The following is a 17,709-nucleotide window of genomic DNA, read 5'->3' as shown; positions in this document are numbered from 1 at the left end:
CTCCTTCCCGCCGCCCCGCGAGGGGGCCCGGCCCCCGGCCGCCCGAACGCTCCCTCGGCCTTCGCGAAGCGGCGCGGTGGCCGCGGTGCCGGCGGCACGATGACTGACACCCGGCGCAGGGTGAAGGTTTACACGCTGAACGAGGACCGGCAGTGGGACGATCGAGGCACGGGGCATGTGTCCTCCTGCTACGTGGAGCGGCTGAAGGGCATGTCCCTGCTAGTCAGGGCGGAGAGCGATGGTGAGTGCGCGCCGCGCTCTGCGGCCTCGTGCTGCTTTGGAAAGCCCTGGGCTTAGCTTTGTGTGTCTGTGTTTCGCAGCGTAATTCAAACGTGCTAACTACAAGCGAGCGGGCTTCAGGCGTTGTTCGCTCTTCTTACTCCGCGTGGGGGAAACACGGAGGCTGCCATCGAGTGCGGGCGTAGTAGGCATTGGGTTCACGGTGAATACGCTGTGTTTCATACCAACGCGGTCAGGTCTGGTTGTGAGCCCTGTGCGGGTGTGGGCATCTCGTCATCCATCTCCAGATGCCCGACATGCTCCCGCTTCAGAACTGATCGCTGTGATCTACCTGTCCTCAGGTGTTTCTGGAAATGATCCCTCCTGGATGAAGTGCTCAGACTCAAATCGTGTTTTTCAGTCACCTGATGACCTCTTAAAGAATCAGTCTAATACCCATTTCTTTCCTCTCTTTCACTCTCTCCTTTTTTCTGAAAATTAAGGTATCCTACCATCTATCAGCAGTTAGCAAAGTGCAGTTGTAGTTGAAAAGAATGGACAGAATAGCACACTTTTTTTTTCTCCTCATGGAATAGTATCTCAGTTCTTAACTGGCTCTAGATCTCATGTAAGTAGAGTGATGCGTTATCCATTTCCCTCACTTCTTACGAGAAAATTTACTGCAGGCTAAGTAGTAGTGTCTACAGTAGATGCTTTTGAACTACTCTTGATTGTTGGTGGAGTGAATGCTATGGTCAGGTTTTAAATTATATGTTTTAGAATATCTGGGATGTAATTTTTGCTAGTAATGTCTCTCAGTGCATGCCTCTGTGCTTTAAGTGTGCAGCTGTGTCCAGTGAATTGTGACCACTAACAGATGACCTTTCATTTTTCTTCCGTGGTTTTTTTTCATTGTAGAAACTAGGATGAAAAGCACCTTGACCATCACTGATTCTCACTGTTTGTGAAAGTTCTGTCAAACTACCAAAATCTGTGCAGCAAACAGATAATAAGCTGATGTGGAGGAACAAACTTGAATCTGAGCAGGTTTTTGATATTTGGTCTTCTGATTAACTATGAATCTCAGGGTTTTGTAGTTTCTTAATTATACTTGAAAAATTCAATTGGTGCCTATTTTGGGGGGTTGGAACTAGGTGATATTTAAGGCCCCTTTCAACCAAACCTGAGGTTTCAACCAACCTGTGATTCTGAGGTTTTTATTCATGTATTTTACAATGAAGAAGCTGCCTTCTTAGTCTGACCAGTTATCTAGTGTAAGAGAAAACACTCAGAATGGAAAGAAACTTTGTTTAATTTGAACGTCGGGGAGGGAGGTGAGGAGATTATCACTGTACTTTCAGACAAACCTTGGGTTGCCATGTATTTTGTTGTGGATACAGCCCTTGCTGTCCCTGCTGCTGCTGCACTCAGGAGCTCTGTTAGTGGTGGTTTAAAAACCGTCATGTCTGTTACATGCTAATCAATTTCTTAATTTACTTATTTTTGTTCCTCTTGGGAAAGAGAGTGAAAGGACTGCAGTCCACGAGTTTCTTGTGAAGAAATAGTCCATTTCACACTAAGATCTCTTGGCTTTGAGTGGTAAGACTGATTTGAGCCACAGTTGGGTTGTTGCTGCCAGCTTCCTTGTTATAAGTGAACAATCTATAAGATGGAAAGCATAACTTGGTGTAAAGGACCCCAAAAGAAACACCAAGTTATGCTTTGTGCTGCGTAACTAAGGCACTTTGATCAGAACAGTGTGCTCACGCATGGTAATTGCTCTTAGTACACAGAAATACGCCCAATAGCTTACACACATCAGACCTGTCTCAGCTCATGCTTCAGGAGTAGCGAATAACGTGCAGTGTGTAAGTTCTTAATTTAGTCAGTAGTATCTGTCTGGCTTGGATAAGTGTGCGCTCTATTAATAGGCCAGGTTTTTTTTTTCTAACTTGCTTGTGTTAACACCTCACAAAATCTGATTTGTGGATTAAAGAAAACAAATTCTGTCATTATTAAATGTGAGCAAATGATTTAGGAAAAGGTAATGCCAAACTTAAAAGCACGTGTTTCAGGTACTGTGCAGTTGGTGTTCCCTCACATGCTTTTTTTTTTAACTAAAAGTCAGTAGCTTCTGGTTCCCAAAACTGTGCAAGCACTAGGAACCTGACCTATATAGCATTACCTCCATGTTTCCGTTTAGTTCTTGTATTGTCTCTGTCAGCTCCTCCTCTTTCCACAATGAAATTCTTCCTTCCTCCTTTTATAAACTAGCTTTTCCTAGTGTTTGTGCTGAGATTCATCCTGTGCACGTTGCTTGTTCTTGCTGGTGTGCTCCAGGAAGCTGTCTGGGAAGCTGGGATCTGACCGAAGCTGAGGGCTCTGCTTCCTGAGTGGGGGCTGTGAGCAGTGGTTCCCCTCTGCACTGGAAATTCTCACCCTGGTTCCACTGTCTGCATGCCAGCAGCAGCTGAGCTCAAGTGGCTGGCTGTGTAGGCTGGCACATCCTTCAGTCTCCCAGTTGTGCAGCTCCATGGCTGCTGTACAGATGGTTGGGTTCTTATGATGGGGTCAGGGTATTCAGATAAGAGTTGGAGTCATTATGCCAAGTCCAAGGTAAGCTAGCATGCTGAATTGGAGTAATAAAGAAGCTGCAGTTCTACTCACTTCTTATCTGTAGAGTTTTTGTTGTCTTTAACATAGACTTAAAAGAATTTAGAGGAGATGAGCGGTTTGTGTTACTGAGGTGTCTGTCGTGTTCCCAGGCACCATTGGAGTCATTGCAGGAAATTTGGAGTGATTTCCTATATTTTTTTCTTTAGACTGCTGTGGCCTGACTGGTTCTTGAAATGTCTGTGTGGTTTCAGATCCCTTTATGTCCCGAGTCCAGATAACTGAGGTGACCCTTGGAGTGACCTTCTGTTCAGCTAACTTAGGACAGTTTGAAAGCTTAAACTTTTAAGAAATGCTTACCAGTCGAGTGACCCCACTTTGACAAGCCAGAATGAGCTCCCCTATTGGAGGCCATATTGCCTTGCCATCTTCTTGTTGCTTTCCTTTTATACAGACTCAAGGGCTTACATTTTATTTTATTTTTATTTTTTTAAGGAAAATGGCACAGAAACTGGTAGACTTGACCCTGAATGTCTTACACCTTTTCTGGGTGTTTCTTTGTTTGTTTTGTGTTTGTTTTTTTTTTTTCTTCTTTTACAAGCACGCTGCTACTGCTGTTAGGGGTACTAAGCCAGTAAGGCTGGTGTGCAACAAGTGCTTGGGCACTTGTTCAGGGAAGCAGCTCAATTTTTGAATAAAAGTCTCCTGCCACAGACCTTTCCTAGAAAAGTATTGCTTTTTGCAAGTTTTAGAACAACAACAACCAAAAATAGGTAAAACATACCTTTCCTCTTCCCAAGTGGAAGTACAGTGGATGGGTTTTTCAGGTGCCTTCTCTGCCACGTTTTTGGAGCATATGTTCAGGAGTTCTGTTGTTAATCTGTTTTAAAATGAAGATGCTTCCTATAGGGGGAAAACTAACAGAAGTATGGAAATCTTTTCAGCATTAAACAGCTTTTATTCTCTTAGAAGGAAATGAGTGACAGTCTTCCTGTCTTTTCCTCTCTTTCCTGTGAAAATAGATCCAAGTAAATTCCATGGGAGAGGAGCAGTATTCCTTACCAGCAGGTCTCCTCCACATGCATATATTGAAAACAATTCTGCAGTTCTGTTGTTGAGGTCTACTGCTTTGGGACATTTGATGTTAAGTGTCTTCTAAAATAGCATTGTTTATGTAGTTTCTTTTGAGCAAACCATTCCCTGTGTACAAAGTCACATCACAGAATGACTTTGTTGCACTAACAACAAAAAAAAAGCCAAACGAATATAGCTGTGCTGCACTGCATTACAGTGGCAACTAAGAGAATTCTGCCATCAGTGGTGGTTTCAAGTTTTACTTTCAGGCACTTTTGTTCTGCAGTTACCTCTGCAAATTCACTTAAGGTTGTAATTTAGAGAACAAGTAGGTCTGTATAACCGTGAGGTGATTTATTTAAAAACATTGTTTATATTTGGGTGATTTTTCAGGTCTTTATTCTCTTTGAATAAAGTCATTGGGAAATGAGATGAAATTGTGTTGGTATGAAGTAGTTTGGATAGTCCTGATATGTTCTAGGATATTACCAACAGAAAAATAACTTTCTGACAAGAGAAAGAATAAGCCTGTTGATTGGTATTTAGGAATTGAAACTGTGGTATATTGAACTTCATAACATTTTTCTAAGGAACACACTTGTGTTGTTACTGTTGCCTGCTTCCCAGAAGTGAGTATCAGGCCTATGGTAGTCTCCTACTGGGAAAGGGCCTGATTCTGTAAAAGCTACTGCAGAAAAATAAGCTTACTGACCTAACTTCTGGAATAGCCAGTCATTTATTTTTTTTAATTTTAATTTTGACTTGAACCCTTTTTGGAGCCTGAATTGCACAAACAGTGCATCAGTTTATCCAGAAGGATGGACTCATAGCTGTTACAGGCTGTAGGGTGCAGTTTACACTTCAGTACATTTCTATTTCTGAGTTCATATTTTTCTAGTTATTGTCCAGAGTGGTGAGGAATAAGTTGAATCATATGGGAGTGAGGAGCTAGTCAAGCCTTATAAGGCTTGATTTGTCTTTCCTGCAGGCATCAGGTTTGGAAGGGAAGAAGTGCTCCTTTGTGGCCAGTCCATTAAAGAAGCCATTTTCTGACGTCTGCTTCCAGCCTGGAAGATGTACTGTCTGGTTTGAGTTGTCTTCAGGATTTTTTTAAATTGTATTATGTCAGACGTGGAATTTGAGTCATGTGACTTTATGCTGATTTCAGGATTTCCATGTCTGCGTGCTTTTTCAGAACTAAGAATGGTGTTGAAATATCAATTGCTTGTAATCTTGCAGGATTCTCATTCATGTTTGCTGCTATTATTACTCGACAGAAGACTTCCTAGAAGACAGTCAATGAAGTTAGGAGCACGAGGTAGCATTCTAACGCTTTAGTTGAAGCTGGGAGTTTGAAACTGAAAGAAAGATGGAAGAGAAATGCTTACTCCTTTTAGCTGATGGTGGTAACAGCAAGAGGAGCATTGTGTATAGGTATTCTCTAGGCAAACCCAACGTTTGAAGCCTGAAACTGTGGCCTGAGTACCATATGTGCATTGGATTCATCACTATAGCTCATCCTCAAAGTTTTCCTTCTTTGTCTTAGCTCTGTAGTTGTGTTTTTTCTGTAACTGTGCTCTCAGGCTTCAGCTCTGTTACCGAAGCAGTTTAATTGATGTGGGTTAAAAAATGGAGAAGCTCTGAGAAAGAAAGGATGGTATATATTGTTTTTTTTTTTTTTATTGGAGGTAGGGTTTTTGTTTTTTGTCTTATTTTTGTGTCTTCTGTTTCCCTCTTGAGGGCCATTTAGCTCAGTTTCATTGTTGGATTGTATCTGGATTTGTAAGCAACTCTTGTAAGGGCAGCGTGAGGCAGGCACATCTCCTTAAGTCAGCATGGTTCCTGAATGCTGCTGCTCTGCATGCAATTCTTCCTAAGAAATCAGATAGAAGCAGCAGTCACATGTAAAGTTTAAAAAAAAAAATAAAAAGAAAAAAAAAGAAGAAAAAATCTGAGCCTTACAATTCTACAGTGAACATCAAAGCTTTTGTTAAAGCTTCTAGGTTCATTAAGTAATAACCTTTATTGTCCTACAGACAAGGAACTCTTCTGATATTTGCTGTTCTTTAATGGTCCTCTGTTTTAGTGAGTGAAATTCTGTGATCAGATTCATCAGTCTCTCTTCCTTCACCTCCTCCAACCTAACGTCTTCCATTAATTAGCAGCAGTTCCACTAGAGTGGTGCATATTGATTTGTAAATGTAACTTACAGGGTTTGGTATGGTGACACTTGGTCAGCAAGTGTTGGTTTGGGGGTATTTTTGATGTGGATTTATGAATGGCACACACTTCAAATAATGAAACCTACCGAGCCATAATCTGTACAACAAGTTGATTCTACTGTGGTATTTAGAAATAGTGTTTCCAGTTCCAAGTATGTTCTTCAAGTAAATTGTTTGGCTGTCATGCCTTCAAATTCTTGTGCTTCTCTGTTTGAGGTGGTTGAAGCATTTCATTTTTTGTTTTACTGAGATTTTGGGAGACTACTTAAGATTGCTTCAGTTGGCAAATGTTTTGGTAACAAATATAACACTACCTTAGAACTGTTATGTAACTCAGTAGTTGATAGTTTGAATTTCTACTGAAGAATAAATGTAAACTGGTAAATGAATGGAAGAGTGCCTCTAAGGGATACCTGAGGCTTATGCTTCAGTTACAGACACTTTGCACTGTCAGTCTATTTGTCATGTATGTTGAATGAAGCACTGCAGATGCCTACGCTGAGGTCCTGGTTGTCACAGTTCCTCACTTGCTGGCAGCTGAACAGTAAGGTGGATGAGGGATGTGATGTGCCCACAGATAAAAGCAAATAAAAATGTTTTGTTGTTTTTCCAGCAAGGTCAGTCCTCCAAGCTAAGCTGGACTTACATCAACATTGGTGCTTATGCAGAAGGAGGTTTTATTTCAGTGTGGCAGAGTCTCAGATGCTCCTCAATGTTCTGTTTATGTGAAAAATATCTTCGAGGGGAAAAATGAAAGATGAAGTTGTAGAATATGGATTAAGTCTGTCTGTTGCTGGGAGGGAAGATGTTAATACCCACCTTGGAGAAGAGTGTTCAGAAAAATCGTGATGAGATTGAAATTTTAGTACACATGTAAATAAATGGAACTTTTCTTTCTAGGTTCTCTTCTTTTGGAGTCCAAAATTAACCCGAATACGGCGTACCAGAAGCAACAGGTAAACATACTGTCTTTTCTTCACTTTTAATGGTTGTTTTTTAACATCAGAAATAGTTAGATTTATCTCTATTGCAATTGATATTGTATGTTCTGGTACCCCCAATAGGAAACAAAGTAGTGCTCAGCATTTCTGAGTGTTCTTGTGAAGTTACCTGTCCTGCTTGTGCACAGACACACACAAAAATTCTGTGGGTGAAATGGACAAAGCACAGTTGTGATAGTCACTAATTAGCTGAGGTTCCAGAGGATTATAGTATCTGAAACTTAACACTATCTGGCTTTTTTCTTAATATTTCTGATATTGCAGCTTTCAATGTGATTTCTTTAAGAGAAGACTAGAATTCTTTAAAACTATACGTACACCTTTCTTTTGGCTTTTACTTGAAAGATGGATATGGGTTAATATTGCTTCAAAGCATACCATGTGCATCAAAGTAACTTCCCAGCTGTAGCCTGCACCTCACTTCAGTTATTTAAGACACACTTTGTGAGGCTCCTAAAGAATGCTTTGTAGGTGGATGAGGAGAAGCAGACTGTAGGATGCTGATCTTACTGAGATGGATGCTGCAGAGTACTCTTAGGGACTGAAAAGGCTGAACCAAATTGTATTTTGTTGCCCGTCTGGTCATCATCTCAGACTGCTAAAATCCTGTCAGGAGCACTGAACGTTTTAAACTGTTTAAGCTGAAGACTGAGGAGTGTTTCCTTAGAAGCATGGATGCAGTTCAGTTTTGCTCGCAGGCAGTTGTGGCGGTTCAGTGGCTACAGCTGTTTGCAGGCTTGCATGCTAAAAATGAGTAGAACCCGTCTGGGTTAAAAGCATCCCTTCTTGGAAATATTTTGAGTTTACTCTGTATCTGCTCCTTGATATAATTCATCACACGCTATATAAACAGTCAGTACTGAACAACTGATAAGGGCAGCGTGGCGTGGAGAATCAATTGCAGGGTGTAAGTAAGGACAAGACCAGCAAAAATGCTAAGCAAACTAGCTCTTAGTTGTAATCCTCCCTGGCTTGAGGTCATGGTTCTGTGGCAGAGTAGCTCCAGCTTTAGGACTCCTAAAATAATGTTGAATATCTCACAGCTTTGTGGCATAGAGTGCTGATCTAAAATAAACTTGTTTTGCTGGTTCAAATCTGCTCAAAGAGCTTTGAGGGGCTAACTTTGTGTCAACAGACTTTGTCAGATCAAGTGTGAAGCCTCCTCAAAGTAGGCATAAAATTGTAAGATCAGTGTAAACCACCACACGTGCCTGTCAGTACAAAAGCAGTACACCTTCTGCTTACTGCTAGTTAGGGTGTGTATTGTAACCTAGAGCTAAGCAAATATGATACTGATGATTGCAAAAAACATGGCAAAACAGAGAAATAAAAATATTAAACATAAATCTGACATACCAGATGAGCACTTTCTTTGCTGGAAAATGGAAAGTGCCAGTCCTAAAGCTTCCGAATGCTATGTGGACAGAAATTTATAGACCGATTGTGTTCACTGTTTAAGCAGTGCAGCCTTTCATTGAATTCAGGGTTCTACTCTGAGCCTTAGAAATACCAAATCTTTGGTATGTGTAGTAGGGTGTGTGTAGTAACCCTACTTTGCGGCACATTGTTTTTCAAGTGAGGTACACACATCCTTTTGCTCAGTAAAAGCCAAGTTCATAATTTAAACATGATTCCATGTGAGCTAGGGTTGGAGCATGGCTGCTGAAATAAGGAGCTGCTTCTTTCCAGCTGAGTTCCTCACAATTTTGAACTGTCTGAACTCACTAAAACAAAAGAAAATCAACTTTGGTACTCCAACACATTTTCTGAACTGGTTTTCTCTGCACATCAGCAGAAGTTTCAAATCAACTCACACAAGATCCACTGATGGAACTGTGCAGTAGAAGAATTCTGAGTTTGCCTGCAGTTGTCAGTTGCTCTCTGGCAATTTCAGTAAAATATTGTAGGAACTCAAGACTTGAATCTGCAGAGTAACCTTTCAGTGAGATGTTCTTTCTGGATTTTTATTGTAAATTTTTACTGTGAGGAGAAACCTGCCCTTTTAAAGGGGAGCACAGCCACGCACTGAAATTGTTCTTACCATAACAACTTAGCATGTGGCATTTTAGTATCTGATGCAATGAGGGGATGAGTTCTGACTTCCATCCAGACTAACATGAAGCTCGTAAGAAGAAAGTCTTCTACTGAACCTGATTTGTTGTTGGAAGGAATGAGGTGTGATAAATAAGTATCTGGGAAGTACTTCCTCTGTCAGTTGCCCTGTGTTCTTCAACATGCGTATGAACATCTTTTGTGATGAACAGTGAAGGTTTTTTCCACCAACATAAGCACCTTCTGCCTATTCTGCAGCACTGTTGCCAGCATGAAAAAGATTGTTTCTTGAATTGCAAATATTACAAGTTATGCAATTAGGGTTTACATATGTATGTTTTGTGGTAACTGCCCAGCTCAGATCCTTGTTTGTAAAAATAATGATGAGGATCTGAGTAGAAGTTTGCTTTGCTCCCTCCTGTCTCTTGGCATGTAAAACATCCATGGAGACTACAAAAAACAAAGGAAAACACTGCGAATCTGAACTTCAAGTCAAAACTTATCAAACTGTCTGCTTTAGATTTCTTGTTTTTTAGGATTGTAAGCAATGCTTGCTACTTATTTTGGCATATTCAGGTTTCTGTCTGGATATAAATATTAATATAAATGGTGGTAGGTATAACTGCACACTCTTTTCCTGGGCAGCATACTGGGCAGATCTTGAGACCTGCTCTGGGACTGCTGCTCTTTGTAAGTCAACATAGTACTGAGCTACTTCAGCTTGCACAGCCTGATCCTCAGTCTTCCCAGATTTAACCTGCTATCACGTGGCTTAGCATAACTCAGGACAGTAAGAAAGCTTGAGAAATTAACATCCCATGGCTCCAAAAAAAGGACTTATTAAGTAATATTTGCAGGCAGAACACTTCTAAACTGAACAGCCACTTGTATTCCTGTACGTTATCATTTTATAATGATGATACCAACAAAACATATAATGGTACAACAACTTTATGAAATATATTGGATTTAATTCTGTAGCACACAGCTTAAAAGCAATTTCTGTTTAGTAAGTGGGTTTTAGCTACAGTATATGGTACCTGGTCTGCATGTTGAATACTCAGTTTTCTTGTTCTGTTGTGTATATATATATAATTTAAACATTAACATTTTATATATATATATATATACAATTTATTTTCTGTATTTACTTTTAATTGTTATGTCCTGGTAAAGTCTTTCGATAGACTTCTGTTTACACTGCTGATTTATTTTTTTTTTAATGCTATTCTCAATTTTTTGTAAAGGTTAAAATGATATAATTTGTGGGTGTTAGTAGTCACAGAGAGGTTGTTCTCAAACAAGTGATTCTTATTCAATAAAAAGAATATTGCAGTTGTATTTTAGGACATCACACATCTTCCCATGCAGCCTTAAAGGAGAATTTATCTGGAGAGAAAGCTGATAGGAGTGTGAAGTCAGGAATGCATTTTAATACACTGACAGTGCTTCAGCAGTAGAACGGTAAAAACTTATGTCATCCATGTACATCTTGTAGCCCAGTGGTGAAGTTGCATCCTTTCTGTGCCTCAAACAAAACTTGTGTTTCTTACAGCTTACATCCATGTAGTCTTGTCTTTGTACTACAGACTTTGGCATCTTGTGTCCTCTGCTTTGGCAGTTGTCTTTTCAGTTCCTCACAAGAATACAAAGCTTAAATTGATGCGGAGTGCTGCTTACTGGCTACATAGCTGGAAAGTGTCTACCCTTGGATGATGAAGATCAAAGTTGTTCATCACAAAGATGCATTTGAAAAGAACCAAAAGCACACTGTTAGAATGCACAGAGAAGATGAACTTCTGATGCTTGCTGTCAGGAGCAAGCGAACCAACAGTGGAACTTTCAATAAAACTTGGGCTTATTGCAGCAGTGATAGTAAGAAAATGTGTGTTTTTGCAGGGTGGGAGGAAAAGAGAGAGGAGAGTGTGACTGCTTGTGGTTGGTTCACTTATTTTAAGTGAATGATCAAATGTTCTTTATCTTGACAAATTTTCCCATGAACTCTATTATTTTGCTGGATGTGGCTGCTAGGTCAGTGAATTGAGGCTCTGTTATGGAACGAGTAAATTGACTTTATTCATGTAATTGACCCATGGAAATGCAGCTGTGAAGAGGCAAACTGGAGAAGTCAGGTCTGACTGTTGGAAGCTCTCCTAGAATCTAACAGAAAACATTTTGCCAGAAGACTGGATGTGGCCTTGATGTGTTATTCCAGTTTTGGAGATAACAACTTAGCACATGCAGATAACCAGGTTCTGCATGAAGAAGTGCAGAAAACCCAGTTCTGAATTAGATTTGCATTACATTAATGAGGTGAGACTTTTTAACGTGAGCGCTTTGCTGCAGCCTACCATGATAGCTATGTATGTGTAACTCAACAAACCTGGGCAGTGCCAGTAGTTTATTTCATAAGCAGGAAGTTAGGGACTGTACTTCTGTGTGCAAGTAGTTGAGTAGCAAGATTCTAAAAAATGGTTTGTCATGCCATGTAAAATATAGGCTATGTCCAGGCTCAGCAGAGAAGGCAAGCTGGCCATCAGGCTGTCCAGGAGGATAGAAACAGCCTTACTCTGAACTTCCAGTGGGTCATAGGCCTTAGGCACTTGAGGGCCAGTAGGAAGGGGTTCGTTCACTCTTTTTAAATTAAAAAAAAAAAAATAGATGAAAGGCTATCCAATCTGGAGCACAGTTACTTGCAGATTGTAGCCTCAGTCTCATGGGGGTGGATAGTAGATAAGTAAGCATTCACCTTTTGTTTTAAATGTATTTTTACTGCTAACAAAAAAGAGCTTCAGAGGAGAAATAAGTGTTCTTGATCCTTACCACATTAGGAAGGAGATCTGAAATCAATCTTCTAGCAGAAGTAAGCAAAGATACTAGTTATTCTTGAATTCCTCTTTTTGGAATTCCAGGGCTTGCTTTGGAGAGTGTATGTTGCATTGCATTCACGTGTTAGTCAGCCTTCTAATGGTTAAATAAAACTGATCTGATGTCTAATGAAAACATGACTGCTGATTAATTCAAGATTGGTAGTGTGCATTTAATCATCTTTCTATTTAGGAAAACAATCTTTTGGGAAATTATTTCAAAAATAAATCAATTGGCAGATACTAAGCCCTGTCCGCTTAAATAAATTACCACGGTTTGCTGGCTTAACCTATTGCAGAAATATTGCTGAAGATTAGCTTTTGGGAATGAAATCTCAGGTGAAGATGTAGCTCATAGTCGTGGCTCTTTGAAAACCCAACATCCTATTTTTCTAGCCCACCAGAGCTTTCTCCAAACATACCTAGCAGAGCCAATAAACAACCAACAGAGAAATGCCAAACTGAATGTCAAAAGTTTTGATGTAGGCTGTATGTTTATAAGAGCACCAAAAAAATGAAACTCCTCTGGGACCTTTTTATGAGAATGTTGAGAGTGGGTCTTCTAAAAAGAGCCCATGTGTAGAATTCTTGCTTAAGATTTAGGAGTGCAGATTATTTTTAAGCAATCATAATGAGCAATAATGTGAAAGTGAAGATGAATTTCTGTAAACTGTTTTAAGGCAACAACAAATTTTCTCTGTGCTAAGGTAATGATGACACATCCAGCTGGCACTATTGTCAAAATATTGTTGTAAAGCAGCAAGTGCTTTTCATACTTGGAACAGCACGCTCAACCATACATAAGAAGTTTCCCAATTGTCATAGTATTTTTCAAAAATCTTGCCAAGGGCTCTAATGCATCTTGAAAGATGTGAGAAGTAAGGATGCTAGGATTCTTTCACGGCAATCAGTATTAAAAGTTTTGGTGATAAAACATTTGTCTGTGTTTTATGACTCAACACAACGAGTAGGGTTTAACACTGCAGTTTCACATTTAAATTGTGTTTGATAACAAGACGTAAAAACAAATTTCATTTCAAAGTTCATTTTAATTATCCCATTCACTTCCTTGTCTTAGATATAATGTTTTCTATGTAATGCAGAAAATATGAGTACGTTTTTGACCAGACTGAGCCCAAACGGCTTCCTCAGCAATCTAAGATTGGGGATGTTATGTTTATAGTAAGCTAATTTGCAAAGCTCATCTCTTTGTATCTCTGATCAGTAGCTAATGTTAATAAGGGCATTGAGGCACACTCTTGTTTCTTGGGATGGAAGAAACAGTCTTAAGAAATTTCAGATGCTTTGGAAGTAACAAGACAGTATTTGGTGTTCAGAAGCAATGTAGGTAGTCCTGTCCCATAGCTGGGAGATGCACAGCTACTGGTCGACTCAAATTGCACTGTTACACAATTGCAGACCTTGCAGGAAGATTCCTTTAAATAAAACAAGCAGAAAGTGGTCTTTTATTCCTGATTTTTGTCTGAATACATCTGGAATTTCTTTCAGTCGCTTCCCTTTAAAATACATGCAGAAATTTTGCACTGCTTTTCTTTTTGTGATTATAATCTGTATAGGTTCTATATTGTTAGAAAATACGGGTTTTTACATAGGGAAATAGATAAAGGCTTCTGTGTACAGAAATTAAACTTTGAATTGTACGTTATGCAAAGCTGCTGTGCGTTTTTCACTTTCTTGTGCTCTCTTTTACAGCCCCTTTCAGACAAGAAAAGGTGTAGAAACAAACATTCTCTTATGAAAGAATCCAGGAAGTAGCAATTCATAAATTCTGTTGAGGCACTGACAGTGATCTATAATATGAGATCCTTAAGTGCTAATGAGACAGATGAATACTTTGAAATTGTTAACGTTGGCAACTGGAAAATATTTTTCCAATATTAATAAACTGAATTAGAAGATTATTTTTCTGCAGTTCACTTTGTTTCTGCAGTTCTTAGCTTTGCTATCCAAAGAAGTAATTAAAAAGAATCAGAATTTGTAGAGGTGAAAAAGTACAACTTGAACTTCCATGCATCTTAGTAGATCATGTTTAAGAAAACAGTATTGCTATGCTATGGCCAAATACAATTTTTTACATCTGTGGGCATAGTTTTCAAACGTAACCTTACCCGTGTTTCTTTCAGTTCACTCTTCCTTTCCCTGCCTTCCTTCCATTCTTCCTCTTCCCAGTGTAAAAAGTCTTGTATTGGTTCAATGCTGGCTTCTATTCAGAGACTCATAGCTTCTGTTCATTCAACTGACAGCAGTTAATATAAATAATGCTGTCCTTACTGATAAGAGGTTGGTCTTGAAAACCACTGCAGTATAAGCACTGATGCCAGGCTCAAGTTTTAGCTTTTGATCCTGCTGCATAGCATGCATACTGTAGTAAGGTACAGACTGTTTTTAAAAGATGGTAAAGTAAACGTATCTGAACATAGATCTGTGTTTAGTGACTGGTGCAACATCAGTTTTCTTCTTACCCCTTTAATGGCCTTTGTTACTTCATTTTTTTTTCCTTTTGGGCCTTCACTTCCAACATTTTTGTAAACTATTTTTTATACTCTTCATGTGTCAGCAGGACTAGATGCTGTCAGTCTGTCATTACCAGAGTATTTGCACCATGACCTGTCTTGCAGAGAATAAATTATTAACTGTGACTTTCTTCTTCCTTTCGTATTTTGGAAGTGATCTTCCTAAATCCCTTTCTTCTGTGTACCACCTCCTCCTGAGCCCTTTGGAAATGGAAAGGTAAACCCTTCAGTGCTCTGTGGCAGTACAGCTGCTCTGGTAATGGCAAATTGATTATGTTGTGTTGCTTGACTGAGTCCTGATGAAGCCAGATGATCATACTATTTAGCTATGGTTATTTTCAGGAGTTTTCTTGTAGGTGAATATTGAAATCCAGACATAAGATCTCTCTTATCTTCAGTATTCATTTTAATATTTGAATTGTATTAAGCCTAAACAATCACCAGTCTTAAACTTTTTACATGCCTGGCAAATTATAGTGCTTTTGCAAGCATTTAAAGTTAATTCCTTTAGGAATTATCACCATAAGGAAAAGCTATGTATAATGAAGCCATAAGAGTCTATTTTGTGATTCTCAGTGAAATGTGATGTCTCTTTTTTGTTAGCGTGTAAACGTACATTTTAGCCTTGAGTGAAATAACATCATTTCTTGAGGCTGTGTGTTTTTAATGTGGCCACATTTCAGCTAGCTCTTACAGGAGAACAGAAGTCTTTAAAAATAAAATTTGATTCAGTGTGTAATGCAGATTCTGATCTCTTTTGTGGATTTTTAAATAAAGTAAATAAATAGATGTTTAAATAAAGTAAATAAATAGATGGGAGCTTATGTTTCTGGGTAGTCAGTCTAGCTAAGCACTCTGTTATCGTCTACAAATCTAGAATGAATCTTCCTTTCGGAAGTGCAGTTTGGAATGATGTGCATGGTTCAGCATCAGATGTAAGCAAACTCTTAGACACTTAAGTGTGTGTGTGTGTGTGTGTGTGTTCAGAGATCTGTTCTTGCAGCTATTTTGTATTTCCTTCAAGCAGCTGTTCTGTACATTAGCACAGTGTTTCCTGGGGCCTGATAAAAAAGAGATCAAGACAGTGATTTTAACTTTCATCTCATAAAAGATTGCAGTTTTGTTTGGTCCGGTTGAAACATAGTATAAAAAAAAAACAGTGTTAATGGTGCTGTATCTTATCAGAGGATACACTGAGGTAAACGTAGGTGTTATAGATGAGCCTTTTGAGATTAGCAATTTTATGATTGCATGAATTGTGACCTAAAACTTTCCAAGTTATTTTAGAAGTTGCTTATTCTGACTTATGCAGAAATATTTTTAATCTGAAGAATGAGAGTAGGATGATTACATTTGCTCTGTAATACCGTCCTGTTGTAAGTAAGTGTCAAGCTATCCTTATTTTAAAATTTTACTCTTTAAGCATAGTTTGGTCTTGGAAAACCTAACATAAATCGCCTGAAATGAAAATGCTTCTCCTCTCTTTACAGGATACCTTGATTGTGTGGTCTGAAGCTGAAAACTATGATTTGGCACTTAGCTTTCAAGAAAAAGCAGGATGTGATGAAATATGGGAAAAAATATGTCAGGTAAGTTTGATAAATGAAAGGCTGAGGCACCAAAATCATTTTTTGTTCAAAATTTGTAGTCTATTCTAAGAGGTGAGTGTGCACAGAGTAGATAGAAAATGAAAACAAAACTGCCCTCTTCTCCACCTTCCCTAAATTTTGCGTGTTTGAGTTTGAAAACTTTCCCCCAGAAATCCAATATGAACATTTTTTTTAGAGCTTTTTCAGATAATTTTGCTCAACATAACTTTGTAGATCTCTTACCTTCTAAGGAGGTGTAGCATCAAACTGAGTGCTCAGCAAGTTTCCCAACAATCTCAAAATTAACTTTTTTTGCTGGTTGACTAGAAGGGAAAAAATTCCTTCTAAACTTCTCTTGTAGAGAGAAGAATGTGCAAGTTCTTAGTTGATTTTGTAATATATTTCTTATGAATTTGACTATAATTTTTATATGTTTCTTTTTCTCCATTTTTCATTCTTCTTTCTCCCTTATCCTTCTAGTTCATGTGAGAGCAGTATTGACTTTCCAAGAGAAACTCATGTAAACGTAGCACTGCTTCTGTTGACTGTCAGGTGGTGAAAGAATGATTTTGTAGTTGAAGTAGGAGACAGCTCTTTATGTCTGTGTTATCACCTCAGAGCTATGATTCTTATGGTTTAAAGAATGAGGCAGTTCATATGTAGCATGCAGACATTTTAACATGTGCTAGTTAACTTACAGTGTTTTATCACTAGAAGTTGCTGTCTATATAGTCACTGAAACAGTGTTGTTACAGGACGTGCTCAGTTATTAAATATTGACCAATACCCAGAAGAAGTTAGTCAGTATATTCAATGATAGTGGTTCAGTTTGTCACTTATTGGTTTTGTTTTTATTTCATTATTTTCTTAATTAATTCCAAGCCTTACAACTTTTCTTAATTGCTATGCTACATTAGGTGGAATTTCTCTGTTTTTTTCCTAATAATTCCTTCCTTATGCGTTCCCTCTTTGTGCTGTTCAACTACTACATAATTCTCTCTGCCTGTACCTTAATTTCTCTGAGTTCAGAAATAAAGCAAAAGAAATCAGGCTTCATAACTGCTTGTGGCTAGATCCTTTTTTTTAACTCCTGAGTCTTTTCAATGCTTTACCATTTTGTAAATAAGTATAGAAGCATTTTCAGGAACCTCGGCAGTTAAAAGGACCAAAAGTTGGGGGCAGAAACAAAATGGGGGAGAGGGGAAATTGTGTTCTTGGGAAACACCCAGATAAGAAGCCCAGCTTCCTTAGCCTCTAAATAAAGAGCTAGTATTTTTGTAAGAATCCAGTTTCTTTACAATAGCATGGCCTCAAAACAGGATGTATTTTTGTCTTGTGTACTTTCAAGATCTTATGCTTCCTCAGTTGTTACAGCTTTTTCTTAAAGGAAAACTTTGATACCACTTACACTGTAAGTGGTTGATGGTGAAGAAACAGAAGAATAAGTGGCCTTTAACAGCACTGTAGATTTTAATCTATGTATGGGCCTGCTGTTAGCCATGAATATTACTTCTCCCAGATTTTTTTTTTTTTTTTTT

At 38.7% G+C, this 17,709-nt stretch overlaps 2 protein-coding genes across 2 annotated transcripts in view; both read left to right on the top strand.

The window, feature by feature from the left end:
* The window catches only part of TRIP11 (thyroid hormone receptor interactor 11), a 308,569-nt gene that overhangs the window by 174,377 nt on the left and 116,483 nt on the right, over window positions 1–17,709 (top strand). The window contains 3 exon segments of the mRNA XM_031553780.1: window positions 23–241; window positions 7,029–7,084; window positions 16,073–16,171. Coding sequence (XP_031409640.1) covers window positions 23–241; window positions 7,029–7,084; window positions 16,073–16,171 — 374 coding nt within the window.
* Window positions 7–17,709, top strand: part of PPP4R3A (protein phosphatase 4 regulatory subunit 3A) — a 38,023-nt gene continuing 20,320 nt past the window's right edge. Inside the window, exons 1-3 of the mRNA XM_010711833.1 lie at window positions 7–241; window positions 7,029–7,084; window positions 16,073–16,171. Coding sequence (XP_010710135.1) covers window positions 100–241; window positions 7,029–7,084; window positions 16,073–16,171 — 297 coding nt within the window. The 5' untranslated portion in view covers window positions 7–99. The remainder of the gene's footprint in view (window positions 242–7,028; window positions 7,085–16,072; window positions 16,172–17,709) is intronic.

The sequence above is a fragment of the Meleagris gallopavo genome, chromosome 5 (assembly GCF_000146605.3).
Source record: "Meleagris gallopavo isolate NT-WF06-2002-E0010 breed Aviagen turkey brand Nicholas breeding stock chromosome 5, Turkey_5.1, whole genome shotgun sequence".
Lineage (NCBI taxonomy): Eukaryota > Metazoa > Chordata > Aves > Galliformes > Phasianidae > Meleagris > Meleagris gallopavo.
Note: the sequence above shows the minus strand (reverse complement) of the source record. Positions and strands in the feature narration are given on the sequence as shown.